At 39.1% G+C, this 25630-nt stretch overlaps 1 protein-coding gene across 7 annotated transcripts in view; it reads right to left on the reverse strand.

Annotated features, from left to right (window-relative positions):
• LOC115223206 (protocadherin Fat 4-like) overlaps positions 1-25630 on the reverse strand; it is a 168620-nt gene that overhangs the window by 47459 nt on the left and 95531 nt on the right. For all 7 annotated transcript variants that reach the window (XR_005003481.1, XM_029793671.2, XM_036512321.1 and 4 more), the window contains exons 24-33: positions 22818-22992; positions 20608-20719; positions 19041-19141; positions 17195-17307; positions 15959-16125; positions 14387-14625; positions 9011-9173; positions 7536-7654; positions 4698-5948; positions 2063-2164 (exon numbers count right to left, since the gene is read on the reverse strand). Coding sequence is in view for 6 of the 7 variants with exons in the window: in XM_029793671.2 (XP_029649531.1) it covers positions 2063-2164; positions 4698-5948; positions 7536-7654; positions 9011-9173; positions 14387-14625; positions 15959-16125; positions 17195-17307; positions 19041-19141; positions 20608-20719; positions 22818-22992 (2542 nt within the window). In the remaining variant the exon portion in view is untranslated. The remainder of the gene's footprint in view (positions 1-2062; positions 2165-4697; positions 5949-7535; positions 7655-9010; positions 9174-14386; positions 14626-15958; positions 16126-17194; positions 17308-19040; positions 19142-20607; positions 20720-22817; positions 22993-25630) is intronic.

Genomic DNA, 25630 nt, shown 5'->3' on the forward strand with positions numbered 1-25630 from the left:
TGTGAGAGAGAGAGAGTGTGTGGGTGTGTAAGTATTGTTCAAGTGTAATTAGTTATTTCTTTACTGCCCACAAGGGGCTACACACAGAGGGGACAAACAAACGGATTAAGTCGATTATATCGACCCCAGTGCATAACTGGTACTTATTTAATCGACCCTGAAAGGATGAAAGGCAAAGTCGATCTCGGCAGAATTTGAACTCAGAACGTAGCGGCAGACAAGTGTAGTTAATGTAAGTTTAAGGTGTTATTCTACAAAGGTTTGCTTGTGTGCATGTGTGGGGAATCAGCCTGATACATATGCTTGTGTGTGTACATGTCTGTGATTTATGTGTAACTGCATATAAGCATGTGTGTGTGTGTGTGTGTGTGTGTGTGCAAGGGTAAAGTGGTATAATCATGTGTGCCCTTTCTGTATGTGGGTTTTTATTTTAGTGGAGTGGGGGAGGGTTCAGTGTGTGTTTATGGAGTCGATTATTATGCATTGGTGTATTGGTATGTTAGAATATGTGAATACATATATTAGCATGTGTATGTGTGAAACATTTGGTATTGGAACATGTGTGTGTGTGTGTGTGTGTGTGTGTGTGTGTGAAGAGTATTGAGCAAAGATGAGTTTGCAAATGTATTTTAGAGTATGTGTGTGTGTACATTCATAATATGTGTGTATTTACAATGATGTGAGTGTACATGGGTTGAGGTTTATAGGGTTTGCTAATGTATGTTTGTATTGTTATTGTAATGAAGTGGATATGCACATGGCTATTAAATGCATATGTGCTTGGTGCATGGCTATTAAATGTATATGCATTTGTTTGTTTTTTTATCCACAGATGTGTATTTAAGGCCAAATGGATTGGTATATGTGTGTGTGTGTGTGAAAGAGAGAGAGATGTTGATGTGAGTTGTGTACTGTTATATCAACTGAGTGTGTGGATTTATGGTGTGTGTGTGTACAGGCAACGTAGAAAAGAGCTTGTTTGTGTGCCATGGGTATCTATGGGTAAAGTAGAGTGCATCAAAAGTGTGTTGTGATAGTGTGTGCTGATAGTATGTTGTGACATGTGTATAAATGTGTGGACAAGGCTAAATTAACAACTAACTCAGATGGGACAAGCATAGGTTGGTCGTGGAAGAAGGTCTTGAGTGGTTTGTGCCTGCTGGTGTAATGCATACAGAGCTTTTCTGAGAAGTGGTTTGCAGGTAAGTAAGATGTGGATACTTTCTGCCGTACATAGATTACATAGCAGAGTAGGGCTTTGATAATGATACAAAATCATAACTTATATGCTGGGTGGTGTTTGTGGAGTTTTCAAATTTAACTGGTTTGTGAAGTAGTATGTATCCTGTCCCAGCTTCAGCAGCTGTTGTTGAGGGGCTGATTAAATCTGGTCTAGAACTCATTGGCAATGAGGCCAATGTGTGCTTTGTTGTAATAATTCACTCTGACATTGCAACAGCATAAAAAATAAGAAAATAATATGACTCACTTAGGGAACAACCACTAAATGTCAGACAGAGAACCTCACAGACCCAGGATTACTCTGACTAGAAAGGGCATGTAACCTCTCCTAGCTGCATTCTCCAGCCTATTGGTACATGTCACATGTAGGCTCATTCACCAGGGTGGTTCCTACCACTCTCACCCAACTTTCAGCAAATTTACTGGGAGCAGTACCACTCTCTCTCCACTAACAATCCTTTCTACTAAAGACACAAGGTCTGAAATTTGGGTTGGAGGGGAAGGGGACTAGTCGATTACATCAACCCCAGTGTTTCACTGGTAGTTAATTTATTGATCCCAAAAGGATGAAAGGCTAAGCTGACCTCGACAGAACTTGAACTCAGAACATAGCAGCAGATAAAATACTGCTAAGTATTTTGCCTGGAGTGCTAACAATTTTGCCAACTCACTGCCTTATTCTCTCTCCACTAATGGTGATGATGATGGTGATGATGATGATGGTGATGATGATGGTGATGGTGATGATGATGATGATGATGATGGTGATGATGATGGTGATGGTGGCGACGACGACGATAATAATGAATAATATCCTTACTGTAATTTCAGAAGAATTCTTTGATGAATCTTCAACAACTGTCAGGGTGAAATTGTTTTGGATGGGATCCCATCTTAGTGGCAATTTCGTCCTTAGAATACCCTGGTAAAAAGAAACAAAAAAAAAAAACAAGTAATTTAAATAATAAAATAAGAGAAATATAAATAAAAGACATGTAGAATGGTAAATATATTAGAAAGGTCCAACATGAAATATCCATATTTATAGATACAGGAATGGTTTTGTGTTAAAATGTTTGCTCTGCAATTATTGGTTTTGGGTTTGTTCCCGCTACGTCGTATTTTGGGCAAGTGTTATCTGCTACAGCTTTGGGTTGACTAATGTATTGTGGGTGGAATTTGGTCGATGGAAACTATACAGAAACCTATAGTGTATAATATGTATATATATATATATATAGATATATATATTATATGCACACACTTACACAAGAAAATACCTAAGCAATAGGCTTTATGCATTCATTGATTTGTGCATTGTAGACTTACAGATGTTTCAGATATTCATTTTAGGTGCATTCATGGTTCCGTTTTTCTTAGTCAGTTGATTGAAAGATTGGAAAAAATGAACAACAATTATTGATGACCACCAGAGGGGTTGGTGGTGGGGTTTGACATTTCAATATCTTAAGTTAAAACTATTCAACCTTAGTAACAGATAACAATAGAGGAAGGCTGATGGCTAGAAAAGGGTGACCTAGTTCCTTAGAGTAACCAACTTCTCACTTATCCCACCCTTCTCTCATTTCCTGGTTTTCCTCTCTCTCTTCCTCTTCCTCTCTCTCTTCCTCTTTTCCCTTTACTCCTTCTCCCAATCCCTTCATCATTTGTGCTTCTCTTAAATTTGACACATGATGTGCTAATTCTGAAGGTGATACTTTTTTAATGGTCATTCATTTTTTCTATCCATCAGACAACTGATCTAGTAAATGGAACCATGAAAGCATCTAAAATGCTACTACTACTACTACTACTACTAGACAATTTCATTCCCATTCAAAATCAAAAGTGTCCACTAGTAAAGTTCTTTAAAAACCCATGTGCTAAAGTTGTTAAATATGAATGATATAGGTAAGAATTTGTAAAATTAAAGATTCATTATTTTCCTAAATTTATTCCCACAAGTTCTTATCTACTTTGAATTTGCTCATGGTACGAAAAAGAAGAAAAAAAGAAAAGATAAAAGGCTACCTGAGGTAATGACTTGACCAGAATCCAGGCTGTTCCTGATCAAAGGTTTACTCAGAGGTTACTCAGTATTCTAATGTAACCATCTTACCTTTTAGGAGTTTGTCTTGGATGACATTATCTACTGTATCCCTTACTCTTTTAAGACATAGTATGGTTTGATTTGATGGAGATTTAGCAGCTATTTTTAGCATGTTATGTTACCACACACAGTCTTCCTTGCCAGCTTGACTTGGCTGCTGTTGTTTAGCTCTGATCAAGCTCATTCGAGCCATGGTCAAAGTCATTTCAGCCACAATCATCTCATCTTTTCAGATACAATTTATCTCACACTGCAGTACAGTACAGCATCCACATTTGCGGCAGGCCAAAAAAAAGGGAGAGTAAGTTGCCCTTTCTTTTTGTAGACTGGGGTGACACCATAGGCAAGAGCTAACAAATCCTTAATCTCCTGTACCAGGGATACAATGAATACATTGGCAGCAGGAAGTTGGATAACCAGCAAAACAGAGGTGTCTGAGACCAATTGTGGCCAAGCGGAAGATCTGTACCATTATACAATGGTTCTTATTTCTTTACTGCCCACAAGGGGCTAAATACAGAGGGGACAAACAAGGACAGACAAACGGATTAAGTTGATTATATCAACCCCAATGCGTAACTGGTACTTATTTAATCGACCCCAAAAGGATGAAAGGCAAAGTCGACCTCGGCGGAATTTGAACTCAGAACATAGCGACAGACGAAATACTGCTAAGCATTTCACCTGGCGTGCTAACATTTCTGCCAGTTTGATGGTTGGACGTCAACTAGCAAATGAGCTGCTACTGTGGGGCAGCCTCACTGTCAGCCATGCTCATTGCACTCTTGCACACTACTTGATATTTGGCATGGAAACCCAGAGAGGCAGTCTGGTGGGAGGGGAACACCAACTGCCTTATTCACCATTTTGTTACTGAACAGAATAGGTAATGTTAACCTACAATTAACAGCTGAGGATGACAAGGACCTTGCTATCTTATATACCTTCCCTTTTTTAATTTAAGATGGTTGGATTTAATTTTCAGAGAGATTTAGCTGCTCTTTCTAACTAATTGAGCAACCATGTTGATAGCTCTCTTAGTAGTTAAAAGAATTGTCAGTTACTATTGTTGTTTAGTGCATGCCATTACTGATCAAAAGGACCAGTGATCAACAGCATCTCAGCCATGACCATCCATAATATTTGTTCAGCACCGTGCACCTAGAATTACATTATCCATTATGTCTTCACCTTAACAGCTGGTAAAGTGTGGTGTGAGGCAGACTTAGTCACTATTTCTAGCAGGTGGAGTGAATACACAGGAATCCCTCTTTTTAATTTATTGGGTTTCATAGCTGAACAAAGATGGTTGATTTGATATTTTATGAAATAATTTTGAACTCACTGATTTGCTGTCAATGGTGAAAAGATCACTGCAGGTTTTCAAATAATAAGTAACATTCAATGTCCTTGAAGCATTCACATTCACGACAAAAGCATCCGAGACATTTTCTTTAACATACGCAATAAGCGGTATGCTGGAACTTGTTAGGAGTTGAACTGTATGGCTGGTACAAAGCTGTCCTCCATCACAGGCCTGGACAACTATAAAATAGGTCATGCGATCAGTCAAGTTCTTCTTACTGGTCACCTTTCCTGTGACATTATTGATATTGAATAGGTCAACGTAATTCAGCACGGAGTAAGTGATGACATTGTTGTTATTTCTGGAGCTGTCATGATCAACAGCATTGACTTCAAACACTTCCTGATTTGGCGCAATGGGAAGATTTCTTGCAAAATAACTTAGAGATTGGAATCTTGGTGAATTGTCATTCATATCTAACAAATAAATTGTCACGACTTCCGATGTTGACTGAGGATTCTTTGCATTGTCAGTTGCCACTATAGTGAGCTCAAATTTTTTGACATTTTCAAAGTCAAGTTCTTTACTATTTTTAACACTTACAACTCCAGTGACATTGTCTATTTCAAATGCTTGGTTTAAGTTTCCTTTGGTTATGGCATAAGTCACATTATCAGAGTCACCATCATTAGCAGTTACTTGGAAAATATTCTTGCTGTTTGAATTTTCATTGATTGTTATATTTGTCTGAAGATTTTGAAACTGAGGTGAAAATTTATTGCTGTTGATAACTTTAATGGTAAGGTTTTTCTGTGATATCAGAGGAGGAGAGCCATGATCTTGGACATAAATAGCCAAACTGTATGAAGGCCCAAGTAGATAGTTCAAACTGTTTGTAACTGTTAAAGTGCCATTGCTGGAATCAATGTGAAATTTGTTATATGTCTCAGTCAGGTAAAATGTAAATCCTGGGATGAAATCAGTATCATTTGCTGTTACATTGCTCACCACGTAACCAGGTGACACATTATCTAATACATCAACCTCATCCTTCTGGAGCCAGATTTTGGGATGATGACTATTCACAGGTAGCACATGGATAATGAGTTGAGTGGAGGAATGGCTACTATTTTGACTGAAGCTGAGTGTGACATTATATATTTGTTTATCGAGTACGTCACTGGTGATTATACATCTACATGTACTGTTGTAATTAACAACACTGTTTGATAGTGTCACTGTTAAATTGGATATATCAACATGTGTGTCAACCATTAGATTTGGTGAAAGCTGAGAAATATAGAAATTTAAAATAAATACAGAAAACAAGAAAATCAGTAAGACAAAAATATATTAATACAAACACAGATGCCATTATTTAATCTTAGGTTAGTACAAATCAAGCAAAGGTGTTCCAGCAATGATAATTCCATTAGAGGCTCTCTTGTTGGTTGGTCCCTTATAAAATATGATGTATAACAACAGATGTGTTGTAGAGTTACTGTTGTGCTGTATTTGGTTATTGGTGGGTTGTATAGATACTAGATTTTCCAGTGTATAGTTACTGGCAGTGGCGGACCGGGTTTAAAAATATTGGTTGCCAAGAGACTAAGGGGGCCCACCTGCAACTACAATGCTTTAATTTATTTATTTGTTGTTAAAAGTATTCTTTTCACCTGCCTACAAACACAGCCAGGCTGAAATAATTAATGCATTCTTCCAGGAATGAATTTAAAAATTCTCAAACTTGAGGGGACGGGCCCCTTAGATACTAACGTGGGATCCCATATATGGATTCTAATGGTGCAGGGGCCCACTTGCCATCGGGCAAGTTGGCAACTTGGCCAGTCCACCACATTTACTTATGTGTTGTATACTTACCGTTGAATAGTTAGTGTTGTGTTAGATAGCTCCTAGTATTTTATGTAGTTACTAGTATACATTTGGTGTTGTATAGTTATCGTTGTATAGTTACAGGTGTACATTTGGTGTTGTGTTGTATAGTTATTTGTGTCTTGTATAATCACAGGTATGTTGCTTGGGAGGAGTCGTCCCATATATTTCATATATTTCAGGTAGTTTTGAGTTTGCTGTGTAAATGCTTCCTGGCTTTCTTGGTGGAGCTAGTAGCGTGTGTGGGTGTGTATGCTTGAGAGAGAGAGGAGAAAGGGAGAGAGGACAGAGAGAGAGAGAGAGAGAAAAAGAAATAAAAAGAAAGGAAGGAGAGAGAGGGGGAGAGATAGATAAATAGATAGAGAGGTAGATAGACAGACAGACAGACAGATAGACAGATAAAGAGGAAATAGTTTCCAGAACTTCACTGCTATGTTATCAACCCCAAAGAGTGTGAGACTTGGCTTTGGCAGGAATTGAACTCAGAAATTAGTCACAAAGTATTCTATCTGATGCTTTAATGACTTTGCTAATTCACTGCATTGGTTTTTTTTAATTAGTGTGACTCATTGTCTATTAAAATTCAGTTTATTTTTATTTTAGGCGGTTGGTGAAATTTCAATCCTTCCCTACTCGAATTTTCTTAGTGTTGAAATGAAGAGGATTCTATAATACAAAGATAATGAGTGGCAGACCAAATATGCTGATTGGTTCTCTGGGAATGCTACCACTACCACTGCACCACCAGCAACAACAACAACAACAGCTGCCATCATCATCATTGCCACCAGAACCTGCCAAGAATTCAGTTCAAATCTCAATCGCACCCAATTCTTCTCCATCACTGTTTTTCTAACAAGTGTTGACCCGGAGATACCCAGGATGGTTTCAGCTGCATCAAGTTCAAAGTGGACATGGAATTCCTCCTCTCTCGAATTTGCATATAAAATCTTTTAAAAGAACGTAAAGAAGAGAAATTCTTACTTGGAATATGTCAGTCCCAACTGATGTATTTTGCTTCACAAACAAATTAAAATGGCTTTTGACAAACTCAAACGGTTTTATAACCTCTACCATCAGCAACGCAGCACTTTTGTAGAATCCTGTATGTTAAACAACAGAAGATCAAGTTTGATGTACACACACGCGCACGCACACACGCACACACGCACGCACGCGCACACACACACACACCACACACACACACACAGAGTAATTAGGATTAAGAAAATGTAACTTAAGTTTAGTACAGATGTATGTCGACTGTACTAATACAACAACAACAACAACAATATGCTTCATTCTTGGATAAAAAAGAACCTAAGTATGCGTGAAATGACAGATAATATTGTCAAATTACTCTCACAGAGACTGAAAGACTGGAATGCAGAACAGGAAAGAATGGAAAACTTGGAGAAGTTAAAATCAGAGAAATCTTTGAAGGTGTCAGCCTTTCACTGATATTGCTTATAATTGGCAGATCCACCTGAGCCATATTAAGCTCAATGAAAAAGCTCAAAACTATTTGGATAAAGGGAAAGGAAAGAAGATAAATGTAGGTGCAGGCATGGCTGTGTGGTAAGAAGCTTGCTTCCCAACTACATAGCTGTGGGTTCAATTCCACTGCTTGGCACCTTGGGCAAGTGCCTTCTGCTATAGCCTTGAGCCAACCAAAGCCTTGTGAGTGGATTTGGTAGACGGAAACTGAAAGAAGCCCATCGTATATATGTGTGTGTGTGTAACTGGGTCTCACCTGCAAGGTCATGCAATGTTTATCTTGATATGAGATCACCATGTCACACATATATGGTTGTGATGCATGTGCCTGGTGTGCCTTTACCAGACAAGTAGTCATGATGGGTGTACTGGAATTTGTATATTTAACCCAAGTGTCACTTTGATGGCATGCACTGCTCTCTCATTCAATAATAATAATGGATTCAAATATTGCCGCAAGGGCAGCAATCCTGGGAGAGGGGGAAAGTTGATTTCATCGAACCCAGTACTTGACTGGTACTTAATTTATTGACCCCCAAAAGGATGAAAGGCAAAGTCAACCTTGGCAGAACAACAACAACAACAGCAGCAGCAGCAGCATCAACAACAGCAACAACAACAATAAACCTCCATCTTTATCTGACATCCTAAACAGAACTGGATGTGGATACAACTGTTATGGCAAAGCAATCAACCATCTCTTGTATGCTGAGACACTTAGGTGCAAGCTCATAAATTTGGGCTGGTGAAAGGAGAAGTACAGATGACTATATTGATTCCAGTACTGTGGGTAATTTATCAATAAAGGGAGGATGGAAATTGACTTTGATGGAATTTGAACTTAGAAATTAAATGGAATTTAGCTAAACATCACAAAGCATTTTGTCCAACACTCCATTGATACTGCTAATCCACAAAATATGGGAAACTTGAAAATTATTTCCAAATGTTTTTGGACTTACCATTGTCAGCAACAATCATCAAAGATATAACCTTGTCTTTTATTGGTTTGACTTGGAAATTGCTGTTTATAATCACATTACCATTATTCTGAATCTCAAAACGATTGTCACCATATATTTTATATGTAAGTGTTCTCGATTTATCAGGATTAGATGCTGGAACCTGAGACAAAAAAAAATATAATATTACTTTAAAATTACTCATAAAATATGATTATGTGGTTAAGAAGTTCACTACACAATCATATGATTCTGGGTTTGATCTTACCATGCAGCATCTTGGCCCAGCAACCAAAGATCCTTTCTCCTCACCACTTCATTCCACATCTTCCAGTGTCTACCCCTTCCACAGGTAACCTCCTCAATTACAGCATGGCTTTGGTTGGCCTGAGGCTATAGTAGAAGACACTTCCCCAAGGTGTCACATAATGCATTGAGAAGCAAGCTTCTTACCACAAAACCATGCCTCTGCCTCATATACATATGTTTCATAGTTGAGTCCACTGCATCTTAGAGTAGAAACAGTTGTAAGCTAACAAACTTCATCAGATAATCATTTATTCTTCTGTCATATTACAACAAACAAAAATACAAATGGCTTTTCTCAGATGAATAACCTGGTGGCTCGAAGATACAAATATAGAATGAATAAAAACAATAAACTAATGCTATTAAAGTGCACACACAAATCTCATAGGAATATTTAGTAACAGTCTATATCTGTGAGTAGCAAACTTCTTACACATGGAATAATGAAGGAGGCAATTGAAGACCAAACATCTTAAAGCATGAAAAATAGACCATGAATAATTTGCCGTTTTTAGTTTTTCCAAAACTTTCATTTAGTTTTGTTGTATCTGGGGAGAGTCATTCTGCTTTGATGCCTTACTCACACTCACCGCTTTGATCACCACTTATTTATGGATTTATATATTTTATCTTCTGAAATTTTTGTTGCTTCTTGAAACATCTTCAATAGTTGTTGACTTTGTTATCAGAGCTGCGTTTCTTTTTGTTTGTTTGGGTGCATGTGTAAACATATATGTACGTATGCACGTATGTATGTATGTATGTATGTATGTATATGTATGTGTGTGTGTGTATATGTATGTGTGTGTGCATGTATGTATTCTGTATATTCATGTGTTTGTGTCTGTATGTATGTTATATCCCTTAAACTGGACATTTTTTTTATCAGTGGGGATTGCGCTATGAGCAACATTTTGGAAAAGGGCCCATAGGTACCTCAGGGGGACACCTAGAGACTGAGGACCACTTCCATTGTCTTCCTCAGAAAACTTTACACAAGAATTAACTTTAAGTTTGTATGTGGCAGATGCTCAGGAGCAATAAACACTGAAAATGCTCTGAGACCAACTTCTATGACATTCCAGGGAGAAAAACTAGAAATAGTTGATAGCTTCCATTACCTAGGTGACCAAGTCAGTAGCGGGGGCGGGTGTGCTGAAAGTGTAACTGCTAGAGTAAGAATAGCCTGGGCAAAGTTTAGAGAGCTCTTACCTCTGCTGGTGACTAAAGGCCTCTCGCTCAGAGTAAAAGGCAAACTGTATGACGTGTGTGTACAAACAGCCATGCTACATGGCAGTGAAACATGGGCCGTGACTGCTGAGGATATGCGTAAGCTCGCAAGGGATGAAGCCAATATGCTCCGATGGATGTGTAATGTCAGTGTTCATACTCGACAGAGTGTAAGTACCTTGAGAGAAAAGCTGGACCTAAGAAGCATCAGTTGTGGTGTGCAAGAGAGACGTTTGCGCTGGTATGGTCATGTGGCGAGAATGGATGAGGATAGTTGTGTGAAAAAGTGCCACACCCTAGCGGTTGAGGGAACCTGTGGAAGAGGTAGACCCAGGAAAACCTGGGACGAGGTGGTGAAGCACGACCTTCGAACTTTAGGTCTCACTGAGGAAATGACCAGAGACCGAGACCTATGGAAGTATGCTGTGCTTGAGAAGACCCGGTAGGACAAGTGAGACCATAACCTGTGGCCTCTACATGGGACGTAGCCAGTCCACTTATGCATACCTTTCCTTCTTGGGACACAAAACTCTACTTGTGAAGACCTGTTGAGGCAAGTGAGAATCGAAATCAATCAACATCAATGGAAATTGCAGCTGTGATACCAGTGCGGGTGGCACGTAAGAGAACCATCCGAACGTGGCCATTGCCAATGCCGCCCTGACTGGCCTCGTGCCAGTGGCACATAAAAAGCACCATCAGTTCGTGGTGTTGCCAGCCTCGCCTGGCCCCCGTGCCGGTGGTACGTAAAAAGCACCATCCGATTGTGGCTGTTTGCCAGCCTCGTCTGGCACCTGTGCCAGTGGCACATAAAAAGCACCCACTACACTCATGGAGTGGTTGGCGTTAGGAAGGGCATCCAGCCATAGAAACATTGCCAGATCAGACTGGGCCTGGTGCAGCCTTCTGGCTTCCCAGACCCCAGTTGAACCGTCCAACCCATGCTAGCATGGAAAGTGGACACTAAATGATGATGATGATGATGATGATATATACATGCACTAGCACTATGACCCGGCAATATATATATATATATATATATATATAAAACCAAAGTACTAATAAGTAGAAAGGTAGACAATCCACAAATATCTTCAGGAAGATGGCCCTGCTCGATCTGTAGAAAAGGTGTAGGTAGAAACTCTATAAGATGTACCCAGTGTAAGCTATGGACACATAAGAGGTGCAGCAATGTCAAAGGTAGGCTAACTGGGAAGATAGTTTTTGTATGTGGCAGATGCTCGGGAGCATTAACCTCCGAAAATCTGCAGAAAACAACTTCCGTCACTTTCCAGGGGGAAAAACTAGAAGTAGTTGATAGCTTCCGTTATCTAGGTGACCAAGTCAGTAGTGGGGGTGGGTGCGCTGAAAGTGTAACTGCTAGAATAAGAATAGCCTGGGCAAAGTTTAGGGAGCTCTTACCTCTGCTGGTGACTAAAGGCCTCTCGCTCAGAGTAAAAGGCAGACTGTATGATGCGTGTGTACGAACAGCCATGCTACATGGCAGCGAAACATGGGCTGTGACTGCTGAGGACATGCGTAAGCTCGTGAGGAATGAAGCCAGTATGCTCCGATGGATGTGTAATGTCAGTGTACATACTCGACAGAGCGTTAGCACCTTGAGAGAAATGTTGTACCTAAGAAGCATCAGTTGTGGTGTGCAAGAGAGACGATTGCGCTGGTATGGTCATGTGGCGAGAATGGATGAAGATAGGTGTGTGAGAAAGTGCCAATCCCTAGCAGTTGAGGGAACCCGTGGAAGAGGTAGACCCAGGAAAACCTGGGACGAGGTGGTGAAGCACGACCTTCGAACTTTAGGCCTCACTGAGGAAATGACCAGAGACCGAGACCTTTGGAAATATTCTGTACGTGAGAAGACCAGGCAGGACAAGTGAGCCCAGCCCACTTATGAATGCCTTTCCTCCCTTGGACACAAAGACCGGTTGAGGCAAGCGAAGTCGATATAGAACCTCATCCGACGACAGACACCCATCCCAACCCCCCATGCTTGCGAAGACATGTTGGGGCAAGCGAAATCGAAATCGAAATCGAAACCGAATTGAACCAGCCAGGATCCCTGGCCTGGTGGTACGTAAAAAGCACTATCCGACTCGGGGCCGTGGCACGTAAAATACTCCAATGCGACCGTACGACAGGCACCCATGCCAACCCCCTTTGCTTGTGAAGACATGTTGGGGCAAGCGAAATCGAAATCGAATTGAACCAGCCAGGATCCCTGGTCTGGTGGTACGTAAAGCACTATCCGACTCGTGGCCGTGGCACGTAAAATACTCCAATGCGACCGTACGACAGGCACCCTTGCCAACCCCCTTTGCTTGTGAAGACATGTTGGGGCAAGCGAAATCGAAATCGAATTGAACCAGCCAGTATCCCTGGTCTGGTGGTACGTAAGCACTATCCGACTCGTGGCCGTGGCACGTAAAATACTCCAATGCGACCGTACGACAGGCACCCTTGCCAACCCCCTTTGCTTGTGAAGACATGTTGGGGCAAGCGAAATCGAAATCGAATTGAACCAGCCAGGATCCCTGGTCTGGTGGTACGTAAAAAGCACTATCCGACTCGTGGACGATGCCAGCACCGCCTCGACTGGCTTCCGTGCCGGTGGCACATAAAATACACCAATCTGACCGTGGCCGTTGCCAGCCCCGCCTGGCACCTGTGCAGGTGGCACGTAAAAAGCACCCACTACACTCACGGAGTGGTTGGCGTTAGGAAGGGCATCCAGCTGTAGAAACATTGCCAAATTAGACTGGAGCCTGGTGCAGCCTTCTGGCTTCCCAGAACCCCGGTCGAACCGTCCAACCCATGCTAGCATGGAGAACGGACGTTAAACGACGATGATGATGATGATGATGATATATATATATATATATATATATTATATATATATATATATATATATCATGATCATATATATATATATATATATATATATATCATGATCATAAGAACAAACCAGGTTACATAATTCAAAGCATAATTCAAAGTTTCATGCATGCATGATTGATTGATTGATACAAACACACATACATACATACACACATACATACATACATACACACATGCATGCATGCATACATACATACATAGATAGACTGACAGACAGGTTGGTTCATTCATAATACAAATATACATAAATATCACTGGCACCGTCTGCTTTTCCCATGATTTGGATGAGACTCTTTGAAACAATATTCAATGACCATTCATGATGCCAACCCTTATTTGATTTCCAAGGAAGGTACTTGATTAATGGTCTTTGCACATAAAGCCACAAAACAGGTTGTTTATTCCTTTAGCATTGAAACCGACCATATTAGGCCAAAGTATTCCACATGTTTTATGTTCAAACTGGCCAGATCTGACCTCTCACACCAACCTCACAATATCTTTCTAATAATTAACAGTTATCTCATCAAAATCTGAAAGCTACAGGATAAAGCAGATAGGAGAATGAATGAAGCTTACATTTGGCAGAATAATGTGAATGCTGAAGCGTTATACAGTGATGCTGGTTAATGGAGTTGATAAACACATGTCACCAGAGTCAAGTGCAAAAACGTGTGGGGACAAACATACACATACAAATATGTACATTACATACATATATACCAACCTACCAACCTATCTATCCATCTATCCATGTGTGCTCATATACATTCATATATTAGTGGCTGGCTTGAACCCTCTTAGAAGAACTTAAATAAAAACCAAAAAAAATAATCATATATACAAGTTTCTATATTGTTGCCATTTACACACACACACACACACACACACACACACACACACACAAAATGTGTAATTATTTACCGAAGTCACAAATTGATTTGGTGTGATGTTCTTTCCTGGAAGCTTTACACTGTACAGTGTCTTTGAAAAAAAGGGTTCTGTACCATTGTTTACTGCTACAGTAATCTGTTTGGTATCAGAGAGATGTTTGTCACTAACTGTCACATTAAAGGTAAACGGTTTGAGTAAGCTTTTTCTTGCTTCATAATCAAACTCCATCTTACTGTATAGATTACCAGTTGTAGAATTCAGGAAGAAATCTGCAAAACATAAATTAGTTGTTACTGTTAGTTTGAATTCAGGAGTGTTGGATTAGAAGAACCAAAAGAGAGGGAGATGAAATGCTTTGCAGTATTTAGTTATGTCCCTTTATGCTCTAATTTCGAATCCTGTTCAGGTAAACTTAGCTTGTTATCCTCTCAAGGCAGGTAAAATAAAGTACTAATCAAACATTGGGATTGATGTTGTAGTGAGGCCATTTGGGAAGTCTTCAGCACGCATGCACAGAGTTGGATTTCTTCCGGTAGGCCGGAGGAAGTTCCCTCATGCGCATGCGCAGAGAACTACCAACAGCAAGATTTCCCGCTGGATCTCTTTTTTCGAAGCTGCAGCCAAATTGAATGGACACGTGTCCTCACGGTTCTCCCAAGCAAGCCAAACACGTGGAGAAGCCCTTCTACGCTGGAACGAGACAGAATTTGTCTCACACAAGTTAACTAATGTGACTAGTTCCATGGCCCATGGCTACCGGGTCGCCCTGAAGGAAATATATGTATATATACATTATAGCGTATCCAGAGAAATAAATATTATTTATTGCTGTTGAAGATACTCGATATGTGATAATGTTGTGCATGTAGCAATAGTATATATTAATATTGAGATTGTATTGATAAAATATTAAATATATGGACTAGTTTTGAGAATGACCATATGATGTTTGCAAAACAAAATGTTCAATATGAATTGTTTAGAGAAAATAAACATCTAAGTAAATGCATGTGTGTGTGTGAATTGGTTTGCAAATTATTGAAAAATTACACCATGGTTGTTAATATCTAAATAAATGTCTGAAGTGATTTCAGAGAGGGAAGACAAATTTAAGACATTTTTGCAAAGGAAATTATATAAATGCAACAAAAAACAGTTAGGCACAAGCAAAATGCTGAAAAATAATTGGCTTGGCTTGTCTTGATATTCTAGCTTGATGGGGCTGGGATCATTGCAGGTCAGTGGTCCCAAAACTTCATCATGCAAAGTGCTGACCAGGTCCACCAGTGATGGAGAGCCCTGGCAGTCTTGAGCCAGTCCCTCAGTATCCTCCAAGTTGATGTTGAGCCTCTGGAGAACTTCTCCAATCTTGTCCAACCATCCGATGCACGACCTGCCACACACACGTATTATTGTTCCGCATCAGTGAAATCAACTTATGCTGAAAAATAATGCAAATGTGAAATGTTTGCAGATAAGGTTTTTAAAATCCCATAAAATTTCCCTACAAAACTTGGATGTGAAACGTTTGCAGAAAAGGAAGAACATGCATGAAATGGATAAAGAAAAATTAACAACAAAAGTGAGTTTGTTTTGCCTTACTTGTATCGTTTAATTGGTAAATTAAGGCATCGTTGTCTGGATCGGTTGCAAATATGTGTCCAATTATCGAACGAGCAGGCAAATTTTTAGAGATAGTAAACTCAAGTGGCTCGTGAATGGTTGGTGCGTCATTAACATTGTTTATGGTAATCACAGCTGTTGCAGTTCTGTAAGTTGAAAAACAAAATGCTTTGGTTATAGTTTCAGCATATAACAGAGATGAGAGTAAGAAAAACAGTTCATAAATATAAATAGTTACAAGTAAGGTTGTATGCAATATTATATGAAGTTAATTAATAAATTTAGTGTGGCAGGCATGGCTGTGTGGAAAGAAGTTTGCTTCCCAACCACGTGGTTCCAGGTTCAGTCTCACTGCATGGCACATTGGGCAAGTGTCTTCTACTATAGCCTTGGACCAATCAAAGACTTGTGAGTGGATTTGGTAGACAGAAACTGTTCGTAGCAGCAAGTTGTTCTTATCTTCTGGTATCTATTTACAATTAGATGATTGAACCATTAATTGTTAAAGTGCTTTGAGTAGTTAAGTTTCTGGGACCCAATGCAATGTTGTCGACAGATCGTGAGCCACTGACCACTCAGAGGCATCTATTCATTCTGCCATCCGACTTTTCTAATGGTTCTAATACATTAGCAGCAGAGAAGAATACAATAAACAGCTTTCCCACAATTACAATTGTTCTTAGACAATCTCATCTATAGAGATGAAAAATGCTTTAATATTGACATCTACCATTCAGTTTGATCTCTGATCCTCATCATCAGGTGTCTAATTCTTTAAAATATGTACTGAACAGTGGACAGAAAAGTGCTTCATACATATCATGGCCTTGTGGATAAAAGTATTACTTCTCTTAGTTTAAGAATAAAGGTTCCAATTTTGAATTTATTCAACTGTTATCCACTCAAAATGAACTCAAATCTAGACAGCAAATCTTGAGGACAACGGACTGTCAGCATCATTAAAGTGGACAAAATGTTTTATGATATTTGGTTACAGCCCTCTGTGTTCTAAGCTCAAATCCTGCCAAGAGCGAATTTTTGTTTCATCCTTTTGCAGTGTTCTGAGTCATCTAATACAATTTAATTAACTTCTAGGTTCGTTTACAGGAATATAATTTGAAACATATTGTAGACATAAATATTAATGTATTTTTCATTCTTAGAGATGAAGTTAATTAGCCTCAGATATTCAACATTTGAAACAAGCAGCTTTACCTCTTTTCATTCTTATTTCTGGCTTCAATTGGGAAGACATATGAAGTCTTACTATTGTGATGTAATGCATAATGTAGTGTCAGATGTCCAGTTGAGTTTATCCTGAAAGGTAACTGCAAAAAAAAAGAAAAGAAAGAAAAATAGAAAAGAAAAGATGAAATAGACTTAAGCAAATATATCGTTATATATTTAACCACTTTTGTAAGTTTAATATCTCAATAATTCTAATAAAAATTTTTAAGATAGGCACAAAGCCAAAAATGTTTGATGGAAGAGCTCTGAAGATTAAATTAAATCTAACCTCCTGTACTTGTATTTCATTTTATCAACTCAAAGAAGAAAGGTAAAGTTGATCTCAATAAGTTTTGAACTCAGAATGTAAAGAGGTGAAACTATATTTAATTAGTTGCTATGATAATATATGGTTGTACAAGGTCTGGTCAAAAAGTATCAGAACTGTTGCCATGGTAACAAAGCTAAAGTATGCAGAGTGAAGATGCTTGGCACTGATTGACCTTGAACTCTGTCATACATTCACAGTAAGTTTTAATGTTCTCACTCAGTGATTGGAAGTAAAGTGTGTAGAGTGTGGTCATCTCCCCACACCACAGAGGTGACCATCAGTGACCATGGCAGAGAAAATGCGTGTGTGTGTTCATGTGGGGGTGTGCATGAAAAGAGATATGGCTTGGAGGTTGTTACGGTCAAGAAGCTTTCCAAAAAGGAACGAGATTTCAAAATGTCGAGGAAATTCAAGAGAATGTGATGGGGCAGCTGTTTGCTATCCCCAAAATGAGTTCCAGGAATGCTTGCATCAACAGAAATGATGCTGGATAAAGTGTGTGGCTTTAGAAGGGGACTACTTCAAAGGAGGTAAAATGCTGTAGTTTTCTCTTTATAACATCAGTCCCAATACTTTTTGATCAGATCTCATATCATCATCATCATCATTTAACGTCCGTTTTTCCATGCTAGCACAGGTTGGACGGTTCAACCGGGGTCTGGGAAGCCAGGAGGCTGCACCAGGCTCCAGTCTGATCTGGCAGTGTCTCTACAGCTGGATGCCCTTCCTTACGCCAACCACTCCATGAGTGTATTGGGTGCTTTTTACGTTCCACTGGCACAGGTGCCAGGGGAGACTGGCAGCGACCACGATCGGTTGGTACTTTTTACATGCCACTGGCACAGAAGCCAGTCAAGGCGGTGCTGGCATCGGCCACATTCGGATGGTGCTTTTTACGTGCCACTGGCACAGGGATCACAACTGCAATTTCCATTTGATATTTAGTTTGATGTTGATGTACTTGACTCAATAGGTCTCCTCAAGCACCAGTGCCTTCATTGACTGCATTACTTACTTCAGTGTAGCATCTATTTTGCTGTTACCTATTTATTAAACTGCTAAGTCATGGAATACTTAATAAGCAAATTTGCTTTTCAAACTGATATAAACATGGATACGAACAAACACACACATGCCAATGCGATAGGCTTCTGCACAGTTTCCATCTTGATGGCAGTGCTTCAGCATGGCTACATAGTAAAGAGTGATGCTGGCAACAGAGGTGATGTGATGATGTCATTGATAGTGATGGTGGCGATAGCAATAGTATTGCAGGTGGTGGTGGATATTGGAGTAAACGTGGTAGGGTGGGGTGGTAGGGTAGGGTAGTTATGATGGAGATGATGCTAGAAGTAATAATAATAGAATAGTAGTGATTATGACTGTATTGTCGATGACAAGTTGGTGGGAGCAGCAGTTGTGGTGGTAGTTGTGGTGATGATGATGATGATGATGATTAAGGGACAGGGGTGTAACAAAGAAAGAAAGTCAAAGGCATTTTACCTTTGTATCATCAATAGAATATTGTGCACCTTTCGTAGCCTTCACTTCGAAAATTACAGTATTTGGAGGTAAATCTTCATTAATATTTGCAACATAGGTATCTGGAAAAAAGAAGAAGAAAAAGATGAAGGATAAAATGGAACAAACATGTAAGGGGGGGGTGAAAGTTTAGTGTGTGTAGTTTGTGGAAATATAAACTGCACATGAGGAGGAGGAGGGGGGAGGGGACAGGGAGGGAGGAAGGAGGAGGAGGGGACGGGGACGGGGAGGAAGAAGGAGGAGGGGATGGGAGGAGGAAAAGAAGGAATATGAGGATGGGGAAGGAGGGGAGGAAAAGAAGAAAGGGGAGGAGGAGGAGGAGGAAGAAGAAGAAGAAGAAAAAGAAGAAGGAGAAATTTAAAGACAATACAATAGAATATGAATATTTTTTTTTGTGGATAAAGGGATGTGAAGAGGTGAATATTGAAGTGAACTACTGTTGGTGCATTGCTAGTATTGTTTAAACTACTGAAATAAGACGGGGTGGGGGTAGGGGGAAGCCAAAGCTGACAGGGTTTGATCTTGGAACATCATATTTGTTCCTATAGATTAGAGCAGTAAATAATTACAACTCAACAATTTGTCGTCGTTAGAAGTATCCAATAATAGGTGATCAGAGGCAGCCTTACATGGTCACTCAACCTGCAAGAAATAGCAGCCAAATTTCTCTTGATTTGCACTCAACCACCTTTACAAAGATGTTGGATAATGTAGGAAAAAGATGAAGTGGCCATGGTTGGAATACCTTTGATCACCAAGGACTAAACAATAACAACATCAATATTATTAGCTTTAGAGTACTAGAAAATGAGTGTTGTTACGTTGATGCTTTCCTTGAGGGCAAGCAGTAAATGAAGCAGATGTGATCAGGAAGTGAACCCATGGCACTGACTTGATTCTCTGGAAGTTTGTCCGAGTAGAAAGAGAGGAGGTAGCTATGATTCCTTTCATGGACTCTGAGAATGGCAAGAATAAGTGGAGAAGTTAGCCACAGACTTGAAACTTGACCGAAATACTTGCAACAACAGAGTGGACTCCACCAAAGACCCCTAGAATGTGGTGTTAAACTGGGTGCGACAGATCAAGTCTAATCCCATCTTAAGAATTGTAACGCAGTTTCTATCTTCCACACAATTTCTATCTACCGAGTTTCACTTGGGTTAGCTTGAGACTAAGACAGAAGATGGTTGCTCAAAGTTCCACACTGGGATTGAACCAAAAACCACACGTCTGTGCAGTGAAATTCTTAACTGCATAGCCATGCCTGCTCCTATACTATGGTGCTTGCCATTGATATATGTAGTACAAGGATACTTTAATATTATGAGGTGGTATCAAAATGTTCCCGGACTATTTCTGTAGCATGCCAACAGATGGCAGCACATACTTGTGTGTACAGTGAGAATTTTGAAAACAATTCCCTGTTGTTTTAGAAGGCTTTTGAATTTCCATAAGGATTTGATACTCTTTCTTCCTGTTCCGTTCCCCAATGATAATAATTCTTGACAAACACAGTCATTGTACTCACCATTCTCAAACTGCAATGGGATGTCATCTTCATCCACGGTAACAACAGCCAAGTTTACAAAATTCTGATTAGACCCAACGCCAACATTGTCTACAATATTTTCAGCCACCACCTTGAAGTTAAATACCAAAAACATAATACCATCAGAACATCATGAACAACATTTAACAATTGGGCGGGAGGATCATAGTAAAATTCTAAGTACAAGACACACTTTCTTTCACCAAAATTAAGGGAGCATTTTTACGTATTTCATTCAGAAGAAAACAATAATGTGATGAAGCTTTTTTTTTTATTTTTTACATTATTATTATTCTTTATTAAAAATTTAATTTATATAAAATGAAATATTAAAACCTAATACATTGAATTACTGTAGATTATCACCTTTTGTTTGTATATTTTTGAGCACTTTAATATTACAGTCCAGAACATGTGGCATGATGTCTATCATCCTAAGCAAACCTTCTTATATTAACTCACTGTACGCTGGGGAACTTCTCGCCCAACCTCCTTCCTGCTCCTATCTTCCTTTTCACTGTAAAAAAAAGTCCCACATTTAGGACTTTGGTTCATTCAGCCATACGTTTACTTACAACAGCAGTAATTTTATTCAGCTGAATACACGTCATTGATTGGTTGAAATTACCGAAATACGAGAACTTTAAGGTGAAATTACTTTGTAAATATAAGTTTTTCTCAAAAATGCTAAGAGTAAAAGATGTTTTATATGACACATTCTACCAGTGTCTGAAGTTTGAAAGTGTTTAGTTGCAAAAAATTATTTTTTCAATCTGTCTGTCAAAAGGTCAAGATCCAAACCATTTTCCATCCTTGTATTACTCCATGAATGCCATTCAAGGAGGATTCCAATTCACTGGAGGTTTGATCAAACAGAGAAATGACTAAAGTGGCCCAAATAGAGCCCAGTTTAATTAGTCTAGTTAATCCAGTCTGATGTTGTTCAGTGTAGTTAGGCCAGTCTCATCAAGTTAAGCTTATTTAATTCTGTCTGATCAAGTTTAGTTAATCTAGTCTGGTCCACTTTAGTTAACCTAGATCTGTTCAGTTAATTTAATCCGTTCCAGTTCCAGTCTGGTCAAGTTTAGTTAATTTAGTCCAATCTAGTTTAGTTAATCTGGTTTACTTCAGTTAATCCAGTTTGATCTCACCCACTTTTAATTCAGCCCAAACTAGTCTAGTTTAATTATACTAGTCCAGTCAACTCAATACCTATTTGAACTGAAGCAATGTACAATAAAGTCTTCCACCCCAGAGTTATAACAAAATGCTTAATAAACTGCCAGATTTGAATCCATGTTCTGTGAGGTCATAACCTAAGAGTTTATCCACTTGATCATCTTGTTGTTAGATCTTTGTCTAAAACATTACTCATTGGACAATCTGAATTCACACCATAGGCTAAGGGGAGCACACATTAACTTTATTATGTTTCCACTGCACAAAGTTGTGAAAGTGAACTAAGCATTAACCATTACATGGCGATCATTTAAAACTTGAGTAAGCAAAAGCTAAGAAAGCTCTCATCAAGTATAAGATGCTCCCACTGCTAACAGAGATGAACAGGGATGTGCTATTCTATGACATCTATGTACAGATATAACCACTCGAAATGTCTAAGATGCACCTATAGTTGATAATGATGAACGAGACTATACCATTCTGTATATATTTACAGATCTGGTCACCACAAACCAAGGGTGCACTCATCATTTTTATGATGCTTCCACTACTGATAGTATCTATCATTCTACAACCATTCTATAATGATAGATACAGATCCAGTCTCCACAAACAAAAGGAGCACTCATCCATTTTGCTTGCTCCCACTGCTAATTCAGGAAAACTGGGCTGCATCATTTTATAATTTGTTTCTATTTACAATTCTTAGTTATCACAAGCTGAAACAGCATTCATTAAATTGAAAATGCTCCCACTGCACATGGTAATAAAAGAGAACTTTCCATGGAGCTTTATTTAATGCAGTTTTAGGAATTGAGTCATTTCACTGTTTGATAGATGGATGTCTTAACCATAAACACAAAACATGTGAATGAAAGACTTGAAGAACTGAACCTTGGTCAGCTGTGGAAGATAACGACTAAATAAACATTTAAATTGTCTAAAGTAATGGCTAGTAAAATATTGATCATCACAGCAGCATGTGAAAACCCAAAATAAAGACTTACTTTAAAAGTGATATTTCTGTCTTGGCTAGGATTATCATAATCCAGTGGTTTATTCAAATACAAGACACCTGTGAGAGGATCAATGCGGATCTTGTCCATGTTGGGATTTTGGTCCTTGATAGAAAACCTGGTTAAACGGTTGATATCAGCGATATCTTTGTCTTTTACAGAGACCCTACAATACAATAGAGAAAAAAATGGCACTGATAAGAGATCAAATTAACCAATGTTCAGTATTTAATGTTTAATATCTTCTAGTGCATTATGGAAATTGTGGATTGTTATTGGTTTCAAGTCAGATTCTAAAGAACCAGAACTAAAATACTACCATATATATATTGTTATTACGCTGCTCACCATGTCTGAAACACCACCACCTTTGATATGCTGCTGCCACCACCACCAGTGCCACTGTTAATAATTTTTTCTACAATAGGCACAAGGCCTGAAATTTTAGGGAAGGGGGGGAACAGTTGATTACATCGACCCCAGTGTATCACTGGTACTTATTTCATCAACCCCAAAACAACAAAAGTCAAAGACATCTTTGGTGAAATCTGAATTCTGAATGCAAAGATGGAAGAAATACGGCTAAGCATTTTGTCCAGCACACTAAGGATTCTGCCAGATCACCCCCTTTCTTTTTATTCTGCTGCTGCTGCTGCTGCCAATGCTGATTACGATGATGATGATGATAATAATAATAATAACTCACAGAACAGAGACTATGTGATAAAGCTAGAGCAATATGAAAAAATTGTTGGTTCATAGAAGCAGAGCCCGAAGCTATCAAAAGATGGGTCTTGGAAAATAGCAGCAGAGATAACAATGAAAATACAGTTCTTACAAATAGAAGTAATCTCATAGCACAGGAAAAGAGCAGTGGTAGTTTACTTGATGAGGGACATATATATGTCTCTCATATAGACATATAAGAGACATATAGATCTAAAAGAAGACAATAAAACTAATGGCAACATGACAGATGAACAAAAGGCAATCTATGACAGAATGAAGGCAAGACTACAGGAGAAGGATAGCAACATTATTTGCAACCTTAAAAAGGTTGATCGGTGGAAACTGAACCAAGAAACGAAAAATGTCAATGAAATCCTGAAATACATCAGAACAAACATCACAGAAACAAATAATTTGATCAAAGCAGCAAGTATTGTTGTAGCAGAAAATGTGGGTCTTGATGTCATGAAAAAGAAATATAATGGGAGGGACAAAAGAAAAGATCCATGGTGGAAAAGAAGAATAGAGGCAGGGTTAGATATGCTCTTGAAGGAAATCTCTGTGTTAGATTGAAAAGAGAAAGGGGAGCTAAAAAGCAAACAAGAATACAGGGCGCTGAAAAGGAAGTATAATATTGAAAGAAAGGGCCTGAAAGTGGTAATGGAGGAACTGAAACAGTGCCTTGTTACAAAGAAAGCAAAGATGGTAAGATACAACCAAAGAATGAAGGGTTACCACTAGAATAGGTTATTCAGAGTAGATCAGAAGAGATTCTATAAAGAAATAAATGGATACCAGATAAAAATGAAAGTCAAAGGTTTTGGAGTGACAACTGGAGCAAAGACAAGGAGCACAAGAAGGATGCTGAATGGTTGTAAGAACTGAAAAAAACAGTAGTCTGTCCAAAACAGGCAGAACTAGTCATTTCAGTTAGGGGAGTGAAGGAAATCAGCAAAAAGTGAGCAACTGGAAAGTCCTGGGACCAGATGGAGTTCAAGGCTACTGGATCAAAGGATTTGGTGAATGTCATGCATGAATAGCTGCACAATTCAACATCAACCAAGTAACACCAGAGTGGTTGACATTGGGTAGGACAGTGCCGTGCCTGAAAAACATTGAAAAAGGCAATACGGTAGACAATTACAGGTTGATATCCTGTTTGCCACTTACATGGAAGTTATTGATTGGAATACTTGCAGAGTCAATGTACAAACATCTGGGAAAAAAATGGAGTCCTGCTACATGAGCAGAAGGGTTGCAAGCTTAAGTGCAGAGGTACCAAGGATCAACTCCTGACAGACAAAACTGTACTTAGACTCTACAAGAGGAGGAAAAGTAACTTAGCCATGTCATGGATCGACTATTGTAAGGCACATATGATCCCACACTCTTGGATTATGGAGTGTATGAACGTATTTGGTATTGCATCGAATGTTGAGCAATTGCTTGGAAAAATCATGGCGAATTGAAGGAAGGACCTGACAGCATATGGAAGAAGTTTAGGGACAGTAGAAATTAGGAGGGACATTTTCCAGGGGGACTGCCTGTCACCACTGATCTTTGTACTGTGCTTGATACCACTAACACTGATTCTGAGGAAAGCAAAAGCTGGGTATGTATTCAAAATCCGCCAACAAAGAGTCAACCATTTGTGTCTCATGGATGACCTCAAACTTTATGGTAAGGATGAAGCCCAAGTCAGTTCCCTCGCTGATACGGTGTATACTTTCAGTGCTGATATCAGAATGGAGTTCAGACTGAGAAAGTGTGGTGTGTTAGTCTTGAAGAGAGGCAAAATCAAATGTATGGATGGACTAATGATACGGTCGGGGGAGGTTATGAAGCAGATAAAAGAGACAGGCTATAAGTACTTGGGGATTTTGGAAATGGATAAACTGATGGAGAAAGAAATGACAGAAAAATTTAAGGTGGAGTACTTGTGCGGACTGAGACTGATCCTTAAGTTGAAATTAAACGGACGGAATAAGATTGAAGCTATCAACACCTGGGTGGTTTCACTCCTTAGATATGGAGCAGTAGTAATCACATGGACAGTAGACAAACTAAACATCTTA

Source organism: Octopus sinensis, linkage group LG22 (genome assembly GCF_006345805.1).
Source record: "Octopus sinensis linkage group LG22, ASM634580v1, whole genome shotgun sequence".
NCBI classification, from domain to species: domain Eukaryota; kingdom Metazoa; phylum Mollusca; class Cephalopoda; order Octopoda; family Octopodidae; genus Octopus; species Octopus sinensis.